Source organism: Pinus tabuliformis, chromosome 8 (genome assembly GCF_031772625.1).
Source record: "Pinus tabuliformis cultivar Carrire ecotype Pingquan chromosome 8, CPIR1, whole genome shotgun sequence".
Classification (NCBI taxonomy): Eukaryota; Viridiplantae; Streptophyta; class Pinopsida; order Pinales; family Pinaceae; genus Pinus; species Pinus tabuliformis.
Genome location: NC_142294.1, coordinates 1,070,925,085 through 1,070,943,806, shown reverse-complemented (window position 1 = coordinate 1,070,943,806; position 18,722 = coordinate 1,070,925,085). Strand labels below are relative to the sequence as shown.

The 18,722-nt window shown below is 33.7% G+C and overlaps 1 protein-coding gene across 1 annotated transcript; it reads left to right on the top strand.

The window, feature by feature from the left end:
• Window positions 1–5,410: 5,410 nt before the first annotated feature.
• LOC149239035 (uncharacterized) lies at window positions 5,411–8,963 on the top strand. Its single transcript, XM_089369731.1, has 3 exons — window positions 5,411–5,524; window positions 5,634–7,050; window positions 7,699–8,963. The coding sequence occupies exons 1-3, from the start codon at window positions 5,411–5,413 to the stop codon at window positions 8,961–8,963; spliced, it is 2,796 nt and encodes a 931-aa protein (XP_089225857.1).
• The last annotated feature ends 9,759 nt before the right edge of the window (window positions 8,964–18,722 follow it).

Below are 18,722 nucleotides of genomic sequence, written 5' to 3'. Positions count from 1 at the left end.
ATATCTTGTTGACTTATTATTTATTATTGATCCTCCAATAGTGGAGAACAAGTCCCTAAATTATCTCCTCCTCCAACTCTTCATAATCTGCCCAATATTCTCATAATATTCCATAAAAAATAAATAATATTAGGCACAAATATTCAATTATTCATAATCCTTCCTAATAAATATATTAAAGCTAAAAATAAATTACCTAATGCAAAAATATAGGTTTAATGTGTTGAAGGATGGTCATCCTTAATTTATGTTTTAAATTAGAGGCATGGGCCTTAATTTATGTCTAATTTAGAGGCCCATCAGGAAGGCTTAAAAACTTTGTTTAGTCTACTGATCTCTATCATCTGGCAGCCTCATCTCTAAACTTAATCCATTCTAAAGGTTTCCAAAATTGTTGAAAGGTTTTCTTTCCCTTCTTATGAATTCTTCAATAGTAAGTTTTTCATATTTTCCTGTAAAAATCAGCGCAGTAGAAGCCATGAAGTAGAATGACGGAAAAAAAATTACCTACTTTATGAGGAAAAATTAAAATGGCCACAACTCGTTCAATATGGCTCAGAATCATTGTTATAGCCTATTTTTGGAAATGGAACATCCATTCTGCATCTTTTTGTGTAATAGAAATCTCGATCTAGACAATCTGGAATTTCAAATTCATGCTGCAACTGCCCCACCATCACAAAAAATTTGGTAAATAAGAGCTGATTTTAAATCAGCGATATCTCCCTCATCTGAACCCTAATTCGACCGATGTTATTTTTTTTGTAATTGGGTGATTTTTCAAGAGGATCTCAAATCTGCAATTAGTTTCTCAAAATTCCCCACCAAAAACTGCAAAAATTGACTGGAGATCCGTAATCCATGTATTTTCATCAGAAAATTTTCTGTAACACAGCTGATTTTTAAATCAACAATATCTCCCTCATTCGGACTCCGATTCAATTGGCTTTTTTTGAATTTAAGTATTTTTTCAAAGAATCCATATCTACAATTTCTTTCTACAAATTTTGTCCCGGAATTTTTATATCTGATCTAAAAACTTGCTTCCCCAAAAAATTCCTACAAAAATAAAATTAAAAAATGAAAAAAAATTCACTTTGCCCATGAAATTGCTCTGAAACAACTTGTAATAGATCTGGACTACAAATATAAAAATATATAAATATGCCTAGAAATAACAAGATCTAAATACAAAAGTGTTTCTCTTTATTAATCAAACCCTTGAGGTAGGGCAACACCATACAACTACTCCTTAGGGAAGGAGAACACACCACAAGCCATATGTTTGTCAATACAATAATACTTCACACCTCTCAATGGGGAATCTCTAGCCTCTATATAGGTTTCATACATACAATACCATGAGTCTCTCAATACCATATATCTAATACAATGGGTTTATCACATTATTGTTAACTACTTGTGGTCCCTTACATGATGCGGGTTAACCACTTTATTTATTAGCTATGGCCCATCTCCTTATTACATTATTACCTTGGGTACGTCCCTTTGTACACCATACTATCCCCTATAGGTATATGACATAGTTCTCAAATATTGTGGACATGAGACCTCTAGATTTCGCAGCTATATGACAATGACTTAGAATTCACAACCACCTACAGATGTTGATAGTTGGAAATCCAATTCCATACTTCCACCTTAAGGATGGATTGTCATGTTATATGGGACATCTTTGTGTCCCTTCAAATGAGCATGAAAAGCTTATTTGGAAGGCACATTAAAAGTATATCATGGGACACTTTGGTGTGGAGATGATATTGGCATAAGTTTTTTTGTTGACCAAAACTACGACAAGATGTTGTCAAATATATCAGATCTTGCACTGCCTGTACCATCACCAAGCCAGCCATTAAGAATAAATGCCTATACACTCCTCTACCCTCTCTTATATATCCTTAGGAATCCATCTCCATGGACTATATGTTTGGTCTTCCTTTTACCAAGCATGGTAATAACTATGTGTTTATGGTCATCGATAGATTTTCTAAGATGGCCATATTAGCTTCCTGCAAGAAGCCACTTCCAATCTCTTCTTCGAACATGTTTGGGTACATTTTTGGATCATATAGACCATTATATCAGATCAGGATAGTAGGTTCCTAAGCACATTCTAGTCAAGCCTCTAATCCTAATTGGACAACAAGCTCACCAAGTTAGCTACCTTCCACCCCCACACTGATGGCTAGACAGAGGTCATCAACAGGATGATAGTGCACATACTACACATGTACAACTCTAAGATTACACAAACATGGTATAAGAGTCACCCCTATGTGTATCATAGCTACAATAGATCTTTCCGTAGATCAACTAGTCACAACCCCTTTTAGGTGAGCCTGTGATTTCAACCAGTGTATACCAGTGATGTTGTAATGCCTTTTGCAACTACCCAAGAAAAATGTGTAGATGTTTAATCTGAAGTTGATTAAGACATCAAGTTTATTGAATGAATTTAGCACATCCATTGACAACTTCATGATATCTTGGATAAATCCAATACTACGTATAAACAACATCATGATCAACAGCGAGTGCTATATAAGTTTTAAGTGGGTAGCAAGGTTTGGTTGCATTTGTAGAAAGAATGCATTTACTAAGCCCATTGAAAGCTTCGACCACTTTGATACAGGCCTTACACCATCAACAAAGATTTTTATGACAACACTTTTGTGCTAAGTATCCCCCCATTCCTTGGTTTGCATATAATATTCAATTTGGATCGTCTTCGATCATACTTTCCATCATTGTTTGACACATTAGACACTGTCAAGAAGTTGGCACCAACATAGCTCAACCTAGATTACATTGAACAGGCCACAACTAATCATATTGTGGACACACAAATTAAGAACACTTGCTAACAGAGGATCTAGATATATTGGGTTATCAAAGCCGACTAGCTTATGCACCAAGGCAAGTGGCTCACCAGGGACAACGTTCAATAGAAATTTCCTCATATCATGGAGGCACTCAAAGTAATGGGGACCATTGCTTCTATCATGTCCCTTCTCAAATGAATTAGCCACAGGATGCAACAACACAATTTTGGCAGCAACTTTGGTTTAGGAGGAGGACCCCACACGCAGAAACTTAGGAACTATAGGCAGTTCGAATTATTTTTGGTAGCTAGTGGAATGGGGGGGGGGGCACCACATGCATAATTTGAATTTGAACAAGGAAGACATTGGAGGGAATTTGAGCTAGTGGAAGGAGGGGCCAACAAGAAGCTAAGGGAGCCCAAGGTGATAAAAGAGGATGGAGCTCTAATTTTCTAGCATTTGAAATATTTGAAAAACAAACTCATTCTTGTACGAACAATGTAAACTTTGAAATGGGAACTGATACTGTTACCCGTTTCGTAGAGATAGCAAAAAATAACCCGATTTTCAAAAGTGGTGATGCAGAATACACATGTTTTTTTTAGAACATGGTTTTTGGAACTTTAATTTTTTTCATGTGCATTAAGTTTTAGAATGGTAGTGATTTTCATGCTGATTTTAAAAAGTGGGTATTCTGCATCACACCCTTTTTTTAAAAGACCTATTTTTTGACTTTAAATTTTCTAGTGTGTGAAATGTAAATAATTGTTTCGTAACCCATTTTTTAAAAGACCTATTTTTTTATTTTTTGAACTATCACGGGTTTCGTTAGGGTTACGACAGCACCCTGCAGGCGGCAGGCCTGTTGAGCCAGAAACCTGTGGCAAATACAGGTGTAGCAGAGCGCTGTGACGGCACCATAAGGGACGGAACAATGTTTCCTCCCCAGGGGGAGGGCCAAGAGCCTCCCCCTTCACCGGGCGCGAGAGCACGGCAACGGGCAGATGGGGACAAACCGAATGAATTCAGTGAGGGTACCGAGCACGACAATCACCAGCAGGGTAAAGATTCTGAGACAGAGCACAGAAATAGGGCAAGTTCCTCAACTTGCATACCTGTTGCCACTAAAAGACCACAGGTGTTCTTTCCAAGTGAACGAATCAACGCCAGGATACAGTATATGCGGGATCATGCACTGATCAGTAAATTTATAGGGATTTGGCCCACGGAACGGGCTCTGAGGGCTTGGATCAGCACCGTTTGGCATCCTAAAGGGGACATATCTTTGCACTTAGGAGCAAAGGGTTTCTTCACTTCTGTTTTCAACTGTTTTGAAGACCGAACCAGAATCCTGGAAGGAGGGCCTTATTTTTTCAACTCGGCATGCCTATTTCTCAAAGGCTGGGTGGAAAGATTCAACCCAGACAAGGAGGATCTGAGTTATGCGCCAGTTTGGATCAGGCTTTACTCTCTGCCCTGGGAATATTGGGAGGAAACTTCACTGAAGGAGATTGGCAACGCTATTGGCGAATTTGTAAGGGTAGCAGAGGAAACAAGACTACGCAAGCAGATCTCATATGCCAGGATCTGTGTTTACATGGATCTCAAACAACCATTGCCAGATACGGTAAGCTTATTTCACGAAGATTCTGAATGGGTTCAAGTAATAGACTATGAACAGGTTCCATTTCGATGTAGGAAATGCCATGAAATAGGACACCTGTATAGAGACTGCCCTCTTAATAAGCCACCATCCATGCCGGACAAATCCAGCAATCACTCTCCTGATGGATTCACAAAGGTTGTCAATAGGAGAAGAGGAAACAAAAGACACACCAACAATCCCAAAGCAAATCCTGGCAACAAGGCAACATCTAGCAATAGATTCGAAGCTCTGAATAAAGCAGATGAGAAAGGATCGGACGAGGAACAGGAGAAAGACGAAGCAAACCAGCAACAACAACCAGGGGAAACTTCAACGCAAAGAGGGAAAAAAATCACCCATCAAGACCACTCGAAAGAACCTCAGAATAATATGTCCAAACCAACTGAGAAAATGGATATGGAATACTCTCAACTAAGCGGAAAAACCTCGACAGAACCTGAAAATATTCTTCAATCGCCCCAAATTATGGATGAGGACCTGGAGCCCCTGGACATCGGAGAGCTGGACATTCCAGGTCTGGAACAAGCATGTCGCACAGGAAGCTTTGAACAAATCCCAGAACAGCAGGTGGACAATCTGGTAGTAGTATTAAGCAAGGCACAGAAAAAATATTCTCTAGGGGTACAGATTGGCAGTCCATGGGACGGCAAATTCAAAACCAAGGACAGCAAAAAAAGGGGACGGAAAACCACCCTAGAAAGAACAATCCAGATAGGAGAGATTCTGGTGGAGTCAGGGCGATACGCCAAACTGACTAAGTACTTCGATGTATACCCCAACCCTTCTCAATGAAGTTAATCTCATGGAATATTAGAGGGCTCAACGGCCCCAAGAAAGGACGAATCCTAAAAAACATGTTGAAGCAAGAAAAACCCAGTATCCTCTTTCTACAAGAGACGAAATGCAACTCCACAGTTCTGGAAAAAATAGCGGCGAAGGCCTAGCCAGGAGGGCTAGTCACAGCAGTAGACGCACATGGAGCTTCTGGTGGCCTCGCCATTCTCTGGGATGCCCGGTTAATCCACCTCAGCAACATTCAAGCTAACAAGAACTTCATCCAAGCGATATTCCACCTCCAAGGTACGAATGCTCATGGACTGTTAACTAATGTGTATTTCCCACAGGAAACAGCTCAAAAAAACCAACTACTGAACACTCTGTCGGATCTCAATAGAGATAGACCTCTCCCTCTATGGATCTCTGGAGGAGATTATAATATGATAGCCAGTATGGACGAAAAAAGGGGAGGCAGAAGTAACTCAAATAATGATGACGGTCTTCTAAAGAACTTCATCAACAGCAACTGGCTAATGGACGTCACAACCAGCAACGGAGTCTTTACCTGGACAAATAAAAGGGCAGGAGAGCAACAAATAGCATCACGCCTTGATCGATTCCTCATCTCTGATAACGCAACTCATGTAGGTGGAGAATTTACAGCCTCTATTATCCCCTACTCTAGATCGGATCATTGGCCCATAGAGCTCCAATGGAACAGACCTGGTCAAAATCTCAGACGCCCCTTTCGTTTTGAGGAGTTTTGGCTCTCTCATCCAGATTTTGAAAAACTGGTCAGGACATGCTGGACGAATTTCAATTCAACCGAGAGCACAAAAATGGCTAGATTCCAACAAAAACTGAAAAATCTCAAAAAGGTCATCAAAGATTGGAACCACAAATCATTTGGTAACATCTTTGCAGATCAGGCCCAACTTCAGATTGAAATGAAGAAAGTACAACAAGCTATCATCACAGGCGGGCGAACAGAGGAGCTCTCCAAACAGGAACAAGAAATAGAATCAAAGATCTTAGAAAGAGCTAAACAGGAGGAAATCTTATGGTGGCAGAAATCACGAATAAGATGGCTCAAAGGAGGGGAAAAAAACACAAATTTTTTTCACAAAACAACAGTCCAACGAAGAATGATAAATCAAATTACTCATATCAATAATGAGCAGGGAGAGAAGATCGAAACGCATGAGGGCATAGAAAAGGAATTCATCAACCACTTCAAAAAAGCCTACCAAGAGCCAGAAATCAATCGAATCCCAACCATCAACCGACTCACTCAGAACATACCCAAGGTCATAACGGAGGAGCACAACAGTTTATTGTTCCAACCTATCACTATGCAGGAAGTAGAAGAGGCAGTCAAACAGATGAAAGAAGGAAAAGCGCCCGGACCGGATGGATTCACTGCAAACTTCTTCCACAAATTCTGGTACCTGATAAAGAATGAAGTATGGCAGGTGGTTGAGGAATCCAGAGAGCTAAGGTGGATGTATCCAGGACTAAATGCCACTTTTATTGCTCTAGTCCCTAAGGGAGAAGACTCCAACAAACCGGACAAATACAGGCCCATTGCACTCTGTAACATGATATACAAGATTACCTCAAAGGTTATTGCCAATAGGCTCAAACCGCTTCTTCCCCTCATCATCTCGCCTGAGCAATCCGGCTATGTTGAAGGCCGCCAAATCACAGATGGAATTATCCTCACTCATGAGTTAATTCACTCCCTAAAAGTGACCAAAAGACCAGGTATGCTGCTTAAACTAGATCTCTCCAAAGCTTTTGATAGCCTAAGTTGGGTATACATTCACAAAATTCTAACGGATTTTGGCTTTGCTCCCGCTTGGATTCGATGGATCTATAGTTTAATATCCTCTGCTTTCTTCTCAGTTTTAATCAATGGCATCCCCTCAGCTACTTTTCGACCCTCTAGAGGCATAAGGCAGGGAGACCCCTTATCCCCCTTCCTGTTTGTCATCATGACTGAGGGCCTGGGTAGAAGTATCATAGCAGCCAAGACCAATAGAAGGTTAAGAGGGCTCTCATTTCACAATTCCCCGGTTCACACCCACCAACAATTCGCAGATGACAACATGATTTTTGCTCACCCCTGAGTCCAAGAAGCTCGCCTTATAAAAACCCTTCTTTCCACTTTCTCTGATGCATCCGGAGCCCTCATCAACCAAGTTAAATCCCAAATCTATTTCTTCAACACCCCCGTAACCACTCAAAGAGCAATTAAGCACATTCTGGGTTTCACCTCCGCCTCCCTGCCCTCCAATTACTTAGGCGCCCCTCTTACAAGCTCTGCTCTCAAGCACTCCTCATGGAAGCATCTCTTAGAAAAACTAGAAGAACGTCTGTTCCTATGGACCACTCGCTCTCTGAACATGGCAGGCAGAATAATCTTAATAAAAGCAGTACTCCAATCTATGCCTTTGTATCTCTTCTCCATTCTAGCGGCCCCCAAGTGGATCCTAAAAGAAATCAAGAATCTACAGCGAAGATTTCTATGGGGAGGTTCAGGACAGAATCGAAAATGGGCCCTTCTAAAGTGGGAAAAAGTGTGTTTACCAAAAGATGCAGGAGGAATAGGCCTGCGAGACCCCGAACACAGCAACAAGGCAATGGGGGCCAAAATCTGGTGGCGATGGCTGGCGAATCCTAGTACACCATGGGCATCCCTCTGGACAGCCAAGTACGCCAACAACCATCCATTAGAGGAAAGACTACGCACGACTGAGACAAACTCGGGATCTGCAATCTGGAATGCGGCAATACAAAACAGATCTCTTATCCAGGAACACTGCTTCTGGGAAATCAAAAATGGGAGTACTGCACGCTTTTGGGATGATTCGTGGCAGCAGATGCCAAAAATCAATGACATTCTTCAAGGCATTCCTGACAACGAAAGAGGAATACATCATCAAGCCAAAGTCAATCAATGCTGGACCTCCGAAGCACCTCAAGATTACAGGAAGTGGAAAGACAAACATCTGCTCCTCCCAACCGGCTCAGAACAAACACATATGCTCCTCGAAACCGAGCTACAAAAAAGACATATAAGAGTCTCGGATGAACCGGACATCTTGAGATGGGGCCACGGAGAGAAAGGAGTTTTCACAACCAAGGAAGCTTATAACATAATCATACAAGGGCATATGTACAAAGATAGATTATGGGGGAAAGTTTGGCATAAATCAACCTGGCCGAAAATATCCACATTTCTTTGGCTCCTCTGTCATAACAGAGTCTTAACTTGGGACAATCTTAGAAAAAGAAATTTCTCAGGTCCTTCCATGTGCTATATGTGCCGACAGGAGGAAGAAACAGCAATACATTTAATGCAGAACTGTGCAATGGGAAAAAAACTATGGGAGAAGATAGCATTCCGCTGTCAAAAAGAAAGAAGAGTGCAAGACGATCTCATAGGAACCATAGACAAGGGAAGTCAAGCCCCCTATCAAAGTCCCATTCTCAATGAATTATGGACACTCCTCCCAGGTTTTCTAATGTGGAATTTGTGGAAAGAGCGCAACCGAAGAATATTCAAAGATCAAACGCTGCCGTTGGAAAAACTGTGGAATATAGTCCATCATAACATTAAAGAAACCCTCTCACTCAAGGAATGGCACCCCGAAGACCTTCCGACGCTTCCTTAAGAAAAGGCCATATGGGCCAACTGGAAAATGAGCATAAACAATTATTCAACTAAAGACAGATCTCCTAACAAGCACAGGCAGGAAATAAGTTCTTGGAATCCTCCTCCAGCAGGCATGATTCTACTAAACTTCGACGGGGCCTCTAAGGGAAACCCTGGACAAGCAGGGTATGGTGGTGTATTCCGGGATCACATAGGCCGTCCTCTAAGCATCTTCATGGGCTCGATAGGCTAGGATACTAACAACTCTGCGGAATTGGAAGGTCTATGGAGAGGACTCAATATAGCACACAGGACAAATCTCTTCCCCCTCATTGTAGAAGGGGACTCGCAGATAATAATCAGAATGGCCACAAAGTTACAGCATGGCTCCCCGGTACATAAAATAAGCAGCAGTTGGAGAATGTCCCAGAGGCTTGAGATGATCAACCACTGGATATCCAGGCATCAAGCTATAATTTTTAAGCACATCAGGAGGGAAGGAAACAAGTTGGCAGATCTACTAGCCAATCTCGGAGTGGAGGCAAAAGAGCACCACTTTGAAGGCGTTGTAGACAACATTCCGTCCAAAGATCATTTAGGCACACTGAGGGCAATGATCTCTCAGGAAATCGCTCAGATTCCCACTTCGCACCCGGATGCGGGTGTCTCTACTAGCTATTAAGGATGGCATGCGCCATGACACATGGAGGCTGGGAGGACCGCCGACGAATGTACATGGAGGCCGGTACAAAACGCAGTGAATTAATGCAGCAAGTTAATGTTCTTGGTCTGCGGCAAGGGAAGAGGGAAGCGGCATTGATGCCGAGCATGGCTGCTCAGGCTATGATGCGAAAGGGGAGAGGAGGCCAAGGCCTTTCCCCCGTGTTGAGACAGAAGGTAATGCATTATAACGACTTTGACAGACCAGTTATGGCACAGAACGGTTCCATAGTCGCCTTCAGTGCTCGGAGAGAGGGCTTTCAGTTTGCAGGCATCCAAGGGATTACTGCGTGTTTGGGAGCGCTAAGTCTTCAAGCAATGCCACGCAGTCGTGGGGTTCCTATGCGGGGAGGGAGGTCTGGCACCCGCGTGGTCTTGGAAGACCTTTAACCGGTTGAGCCCATCGCTGCTGAGCCACCATCGTCGCCCAATTCTGAACAGGAATGCCTGCTCCCACAGGGCACCTACCAGACGTTTAGATTCCGTTTTCCAAGCCGCCTTGTGAGACCAGAGGTGGTTGTCACCTTTACAGTATTCATATCTGAAGAAGAGCCTGACCTATCAAATTCAAGTGCCCCAACTACTGAATTGGTCCATGAAAGCGATATCCTCCTGGGGGATATGGAAGGATTGGTGCATCGCACTCGTCGACATGTGGTTGCCCCAATTCAATCAACCCCGGTCCAGCCTGCTCCACAGGAATCTTCTGGTTATGACGTCTCGGTGCAAGAGATCTTGCCACAGCCCAATTCCAATATGGAGATGGATGTCTTTAGCTCCTGTGCTCCGATACAGGGTATTTCTGGATACGCGGCCTCTGTGCAAGAGGTCTTGCCGCCGCCCAACTTAAACATGGAAGTGGACGTCTTCAACGCTTGTGCCCCGGCAAATCAGGGAGAATAGCATCAGAACGAGGACCGGCTGGTGATTTGGCTCGACTCGCCAAGCCCAGACAAAGGCAAGCAGGAGGCTTCTTCAGACCATCCAATCTAGCTATCGGGTGCTCTGCTCTGCTTTTTCTTTTAGTCATGTTGTTGCAAAATTTGTTGTGTTTTAGAATCTATGTTTATGTCCAACTCAGTCCTGAGACTCGGTACAGGCGTCGCTGCAAGTCTCAGGCTTCAGATTTTTGTTCTTTTTGTCAAAAGGTCACTGATGTAAGCTGGCTTGGTACTGCCAGCAACTATGATCTTTTTTTGTCAGTTTGAGTCTAGGCTGCTTTATGTCCAGGAACTATAATGGACTGTGTCTCATGGCTTGGTTAAAGCTTTTCAGATGGAGGACTGGCTTCGGTCTCCTCGCGAGATGTAAACATCTGTAAATATTTTTTTTTTCTTAATATAGCAGTAGTCTTAACTTAGAAAAAAAAAAGACCTATTTTTTGACTTTAAATTTTCTAATGTATGAAATGTAAATAATTATTTCGTAAATTTAATAATTTTGGAAGTGATCTTCTTCTTCATATTTTCTAGTTTTTATTTTTTTATTTTTATTTTTGTAGTGGGGCTTTTATTGATTTGCATATTTAAAGAAGAAGGTTGATATTTTACATTTTCGATATTCTACATATTTATACATCATTAATTAAATTTTCAATCCACATGAAATAATTGTCTCTAAAAAACAATATAAAAATATATATAAAAAAGACAAAAACAAAAAATAAAAAATGTTAAAAAGAATTTATATCATAAACCATAAAAGAATTTGAAAAAAAAAACAATTATATATATATATATATATATATAATTAAGTATATATATATTATAAATAATAAGTATATATATATATATATATATATATATATATATATATTAACAAAAACTAGGAAAAAAAAATAGAAACAAACTAGTTTAAAGAAAAAAATAGAAAAATAACGAAAAAAATTTAAAAAATTAGTGAAATTAATATTTAAAAAAAAAAAAAAAAAATGTAAAAAAAAATAAAATCTCACAAACCATAAAAAATTTGGAAAAAAGAAACAAAATTATATATATATATATATATATATATATATATATATATATATATATATATATATATATATATAAGTAAAAAAAAATTAAAAAAAATTAGAAAAAAAAAAAAAATAAAAAAATAAAAACAAACTAGTTTAAAAAGAAATAGAAAATTAACGAAAAAAATAAAAAAACTAGTAAAATTAATATTAAAAAAACAAAAATTAAATTAAATTATAAAAAAAATAAACCAAAAAAATGGTTATTTTTTTGTTAAAAAAACAAAAATACAATTATCTTTTATTAAATATACCTATTTTATTTAAAACTAAATAAATAAAATTTAAACAATCTTGTTTTTTATTAAAAAAAAAAAAAATTAAACAATTTTTATTATTATTATTTTTTAATTTAAAAATTCAAATTATTAAAACTACATTTTATATTTTCAAAAAAAATAAAAAATAAAAATTAAACCTACATTTTATGTTAAAAAAAAAAAAAAAAAATTATAATGTTTTTTTAAACAATACTTTATTTATGTCAAAATATAAATCATAATAAAAAATTAAAAAATAAAAAAATTAAAACCAATTTTAATTTTTTAATTTAAAATTTAAAAAATTAATAATTTTTTTTAAATTAATATATTAAAAAAATTAATTATAATGATGTGTTGTATAAAAAAATTAAAAAATATTATCAAAGTTTTTTTTATTTTTTATTTATTAAAACAAAATTTTTAAAACATATTAAATTTTTTTAATTAATATTAACATTTTATTTAAAAAACAAAAAACGCCCGTGCAGCCCCTCCCTCTAAATATATCATTATTTGCTTCCCGGCGTTTACATCGTAATCCTATGGATATATATATATATATATATATATATATATATATATATTGGTATTTTTATAAAAAACAAATTTAATTTTAAAATATAAATAAATCATTTTAATTTTAATAAATTGAAAAACCCCCACCCCGGCCCCCCGGCCCCCTCCGCCTACCCATCCCTCCCCCCGTTCCCTCCCCGGCCTCCTCCACCCACACAAGGCCACCCCCGGGCCGCCCCGCCCCGCCCCCTCCCCAGCCCCTTCCGCCCACCCCGCCCTACCCCCGCCCCCTCCGTCCACCCCTCCCTCCCCCCGCCCCCTCCCTGGCCTCCTCCACCTGCGCAGGGCCACCCCCGGGCTGCCCGGCCCCGCCCGATGGGTGGCGGGTCGATTCCGGGAATCGACCCGCCGCCCGTCGGGCGGGGCGAGGCGGCCCGGGGGTGGCCCTACGCGGGTGGAGGAGGCCGGGGAGGGGGCGGGGGCAGTGAGGGGTGGGCGGTATTTTTTTATTATTATTATTATTATTTAAATAAAACCTTAATATTAATTAAAAAAATTTAATATGTTTTAAAAATTGTGTTTTAATAAATAAAAAATAAAAAAACTTTAATAATATTTTTTAATATATTAATTTTAAAAAAAATTATTAATTTTTTAAATTTTAAATTAAAAAATTAAAATTTGTTTTAAAAAAATTAATTTTTTTTTTATGATTTATATTTTGAAATAAATAACATATTGTTTTGAAACAAAAGTTATAAAAAAAATAAAATTTAATTTTGATTAAAATATTTTAATAAAAAAAATTATTAATTTTGTATTTATTTATTTTTTTTAATAAATTAAAATTTAATATTTTTTATTGCTACGGTTTAATGAATTTTTTCTTTCAAAAAAAAAATTACATTTAAAAAAAAAATATCTTTAATTTTTTTGTTTGTTTTTAAATAAATAATGAAAATTTAATAAAAAAATTTATTTATTTATTTATTCTTAAATCAAAAAGATTTTTTTGTAAGTTGAAAATGTTCTTTAATTTTATTTTTTTTATTGAAAAATACCTATATTTTAAAAATTTCGATATTTTTTTAGTTTTTTTTTTAATAATTTGAGCTTATTTTTGTCTTTTTATTTTTTTCTACATGTTTTTAATATTAATTTTACTAGTTTTAATTTTATTTTTTTTTGTTAATTTTCTATTTTTGTTTAATCTAGTTTTTTTTTGGGGGGGCTAGTTTTTGTTAATGATTTTTTTAATCTTTATATTTTTACTTACTTAAATTTATATATATAAATTTTTTATTTTTTTATTATTTTTTCCAAATTCTTTTATGATTAAACAATTTTTTTTTGTTTAGAAAATCTCCCGCAAAATCACATAACCAATCTTGTGTCGACGCGTTTCGAACCAACCAATGTGGTTCATCGTCAGGACAAGTTGAAGACCAATCTGGGTTAGCTTGATTAAATAGAGTGTGCAGAGATTCCAACGGTTATAATGCCAACGGCTAATTTTGACGTAATAATCTTGGTCAAAACACTAAATTAGTTAATTAATATTCCTAGAAATAGCTAAAATAGGTAAAAAAGGAAATTCATTTGTTAATTTAAAAATAAATAGATATATTATTATTATTTACGAAAATTCATATCCATATTTAATATTTAATAATAATGGTCATTCATATTAATTAAATTAATCTATATTTATTATTTCAATATTGTTTAAATGGTAATAATTCTCTATTAATCTTAGAATATAGTTACATTGGGTAATAATTATTTAAAGGTCCATTGGTAAGATGGATCATTCTTATTATTTAGGTATAATGGCCCATACGAAATTAAAATAATATTATTATGGAGTGTCGGGGTCTTTATTTGTTATGGATTAAATTTGGGCTAATTACTATATTAACCTAATCCTGTTTGTGATACTATTGTGCATATTATAATTAGATTTGATTTTTTCAGAATTCATTATTTATACTTTATAATTTGAGTTTCCCTTTCGCTTAAAAAAACCCCCTTTTTAAACCTTAAAAATAATATTATATTTCCTAATGATATAGTTATCTTTAATATTTTTAGTGGAATAAACAAATATGGAATAATATTGATTAGTAATAAATATATATTATTTGGTCATTAGGTTTATAGAAATAGTATGATTTACCAATAATATTAGTTACCCTATTATTAATATACATTTCAACCCTAAATTATGGTATTTACCTTATAAGTATTATTATATTTACCTATTTTTTGACTTTAAATTTTCTAATGTATGAAATGTAAATAATTATTTCATAAATTTAATAATTTTGGAAGTGATCTTCCTCTTCATATTTTCTAGTTTTTTTTATTTTTATTTTTATTTTTGTAGTGGGGCTTTTATTGATTTTCATATTTAAAGAAGAAGATCGATATTTTACATTTTCGATATTCTACATATTTATACATCATTAATTAAATTTTCAATCCACATGAAATAATTGTCTCTAAAAAACAATATAAAAATATATATAAAAAAGACAAAAACAAAAAATAAAAAATGTTAAAAAGAATTTATATCATAAACCATAAAAGAATTTGAAAAAAAAAACAATTTATATATATATATATATATATATATATATATATATATATATATATATATATTGAGATATATATATATATATATATATATATATATATATATATATATATATATTAACAAAAACTAGGAAAAAAAAATAGAAACAAACTAGTTTAAAGAAAAAAATAGAAAAATAACGAAAAAAATTTAAAAAACTAGTAAAATTAATATTTTAAAAAAAAACAAAAAATGTAAAAAAAATAAAATCTCACAAACCATAAAAAATTTGGAAAAAATAAACAAAATTAATATATATATATATATATATATATATATATATATATATATATATATATATCTAAGTAGAAATAGAGAAATTAAAAAAAAAAACATTAGAAAAAACTAGGAAAAAAAATAAAAAATAAAAACAAAAACAAACTAGTTTAAAAAAAAATAGAAAATTAAGGAAAAAAATAAAAGAAAACTAGTAAAATTAATATTAAAAAAACAAAAATTAAATTCAATTATAAAAAAAATAAACCAAAAAAATGGTTATTTTTTATTAAAAAAACAAAAATACAATTATATTTTATTAAATATACCTATTTTATTTAAAACTAAATAAATAAATAAATAATTTAAACAATCTTGTCTTTTATTAAAAAAAAAAAAAAAATTAAACAATTTTTATTATTATTATTTTTTAATTTAAAAATTCAAATTATTAAAACTACATTTTATATTTTCAAAAAAAATAAAAATTAAAAATTAAACCTACATTTTATGTTAAAAAAAAAAAAAAAAAAAAAAAATTATAATGTTTTTTTAAACAATACTTTATTTATGTCAAAATATAAATCATAAAAAAAAAAATTAAAACCAATTTTAATTTTTTAATTTAAAATTTAAAAAATTAATAATTTTTTTTAAATTAATATATTAAAAAAATTAATTATAATTATGTGTTGTATAAAAAAATTAAAAAATATTATCAAAGTTTTTTTTATTTTTTATTTATTAAAACAAAATTTTTAAAACATATTAAATTTTTTTAATTAATATTAACATTTTATTTAAAAAATTAAAAAATTAAAAAACGCCCGTGCAGCCCCTCCCTCTAAATATATCATTATTTGCTTCCCGGCGTTTACATCGTAATCCTATGGAATATATAATAAATTTATATATATATATATATATATATATATATATATATATATAAATATATATATATATACATATAATAAATTTATAATTTTATTAAATAATTATTGTAAATATAACATTTTTTAATTTATTATATTGGTATTTTTATAAAAAACAAATTTAATTTTAAAATATAAATAAATCATTTTAATTTTAATAAATTGAAAAACCCCCACCCCGGCCCCTCGGCCCCCTCCGCCCACCCCGCCCTCTTCCCGCCCCCTCCACCCACACATCCCTCCCCCCGTGCCCTCCCCGGCCTCCTCCACCCACGCAAGGCCACCCCCGAGCCGCCCCGCCCTGCCCCGCCCTCCCCCCGGCCCCTTCCACCCACCCGCCCTGCCCCCACCCCCTCCGTCCACCCCTCCCTCCGCCCGCCCCCTCCATGGCCTCCTCCACTTGCGCAGGGCCACCCCCGGGCCGCCCGGCCCCGCCCGATGGGCGGCGGGTCGATTCCGGGAATCGACTCGCCGCTCGACGAGCGGGGCGGGGCTGCCCGGGGGTGGCCCTGCGCGGGTGGAGGAGGCCGGGGAGGGGGCGGGGGGAGGGAGGGGTGGGCGGAGGGGGCGGGGGGAGTGAGGGGTGGACGGTATTTTTTTATTATTATTATTTTTTAAATAAAACATTAATATTAATTAAAAAAATTTAATATGTTTTAAAAATTGTGTTTTAATAAATAAAAAATAAAAAAACTTTAATAATATTTTTTAATATATTAATTTAAAAAAAATTTATTAATTTTTTAAATTTTAAGTTAAAAAAATTAAATTTTGTTTTAAAAAAATTAAATTTTTTTTTATGATTTATATTTTGAAATAAATAACATATTGTTTTGAAACAAAAGTTATAAAAAAAATAAAATTTAATTTTCATTAAAATATTTTAATAAAAAAATTTATTAATTTTGTTTTTATTAATTTTTTTAATAAATTAAAATTTAATAATTTTTATTGCTACGGTTTAATGAATTTTTTCTTTCAAATTAAAAAAAAAAATAATATATTTTAAAAAAAAATATCTTTAATTTTTTTGTTTGTTTTTAAATAAATAATGAAAATTTAATAAAAAAATTTATTTATTTATTTATTCTTAAATCAAAAAGACTTTTTTTTGTAAGTTGAAAATGTTCTTTAATTTATTTTTTTTATTGAAAAATACCTATATTTTAAAAATTTCGATATTTTTTTAGTTTTTTTTTTTAATAATTTGAGCTTATTTTTGTCTTTTTATTTTTTTCTACATGTTTTTAATATTAATTTTACTAGTTTTAATTTTATTTTTTTTTTGTTAATTTTATATTTTTGTTTAATCTAGTTTTTTTTTTTGGGGGTTAGTTTTTGTTAATGATTTTTTTAATCTTTATATTTTTACTTACTTAAATTTATATATATAAATTTTTTATTTTTTTATTTTTTTTTCCAAATTCTTTTATGATTAAACAATTTTTTTTTTTTTTTTAGAAAATCTCCGGCAAAATCACATAACCAATCTTGTGTCGACGCGTTTCGAACCAACCAATGTGGTTCATCGTCAGGACAAGTTGAAGACCAATTTGGCTTAGCTTGATTAAATAGAGTGTGCAGAGATTCCAACGGTTATAATGCCAACGGCTAATTTTGACCTAATAATCTTGGTCAAAACACTAAATTAGTTAATTAATATTCCTAGAAATAGCTAAAATAGGTAAAAAAGGAATTCATTTGTTAATTTAAAAATAAATAGATATATTATTATTATTTACGAAAATTCATATCCATATTTAATATTTAATAATAATGGTCATTCATATTAATTAAATTAATCTATATTTATTATTTCAATATTGTTTAAATGGTAATAATTCTCTATTAATCTTAGAATATAGTTACATTGGGTAATAATTATTTAAAGGTCCATTGGTAAGATGGATCATTCTTATTATTTAGGTATAATGGCCCATACGAAATTAAAATAATATTATTATGGAGTGTCGGGGTCTTTATTTGTTATGGATTAAATTTGGGCTAATTATTATATTAACCTAATCCTGTTTGTGATACTATTGTGCATATTATAATTAGATTTGATTTTTTCAGAATTCATTATTTATACTTTATAATTTGAGTTTCCCTTTCGCTTAAAAAAACCCCCTTTTTAAAACCTTAAAAATAATATTATATTTCCTAATGATATAGTTATCTTTAATATTTTTAGTGGAATAAACAAATATGGAATAATATTGATTAGTAATAAATATATATTATTTGGCCATTAGGTTTATAGAAATAGTATGATTTACCAATAATATTAGTTACCCTATTATTAATATACATATCAACCCTAAATTATGGTATTTACCTTATAAGTATTATTATATTTACCTATTGACTTAGTTAACTTTAATATTTTTAATTTTATTGGAATAAATAAATATTGAATTATTATTGATTATTTGACCATTAGGTTTAAAGGTTGAATTATGATATACTTATAATATTA

Bases quoted from the DNA above. Each gene is read 5' to 3' on its own strand.
- LOC149239035 (XM_089369731.1), top strand. From the start codon at position 5,411: ATGCAACTCCACAGTTCTGGAAAAAATAGCGGCGAAGGCCTAGCCAGG. The intron at 5,525-5,633 runs GTTAATCCACCT...TATTTCCCACAG, and splicing joins GCCATTCTCTGGGATGCCCG to GAAACAGCTCAAAAAAACCA. The intron at 7,051-7,698 runs GTATGCTGCTTA...TGAACATGGCAG, and splicing joins AAAAGTGACCAAAAGACCAG to GCAGAATAATCTTAATAAAA.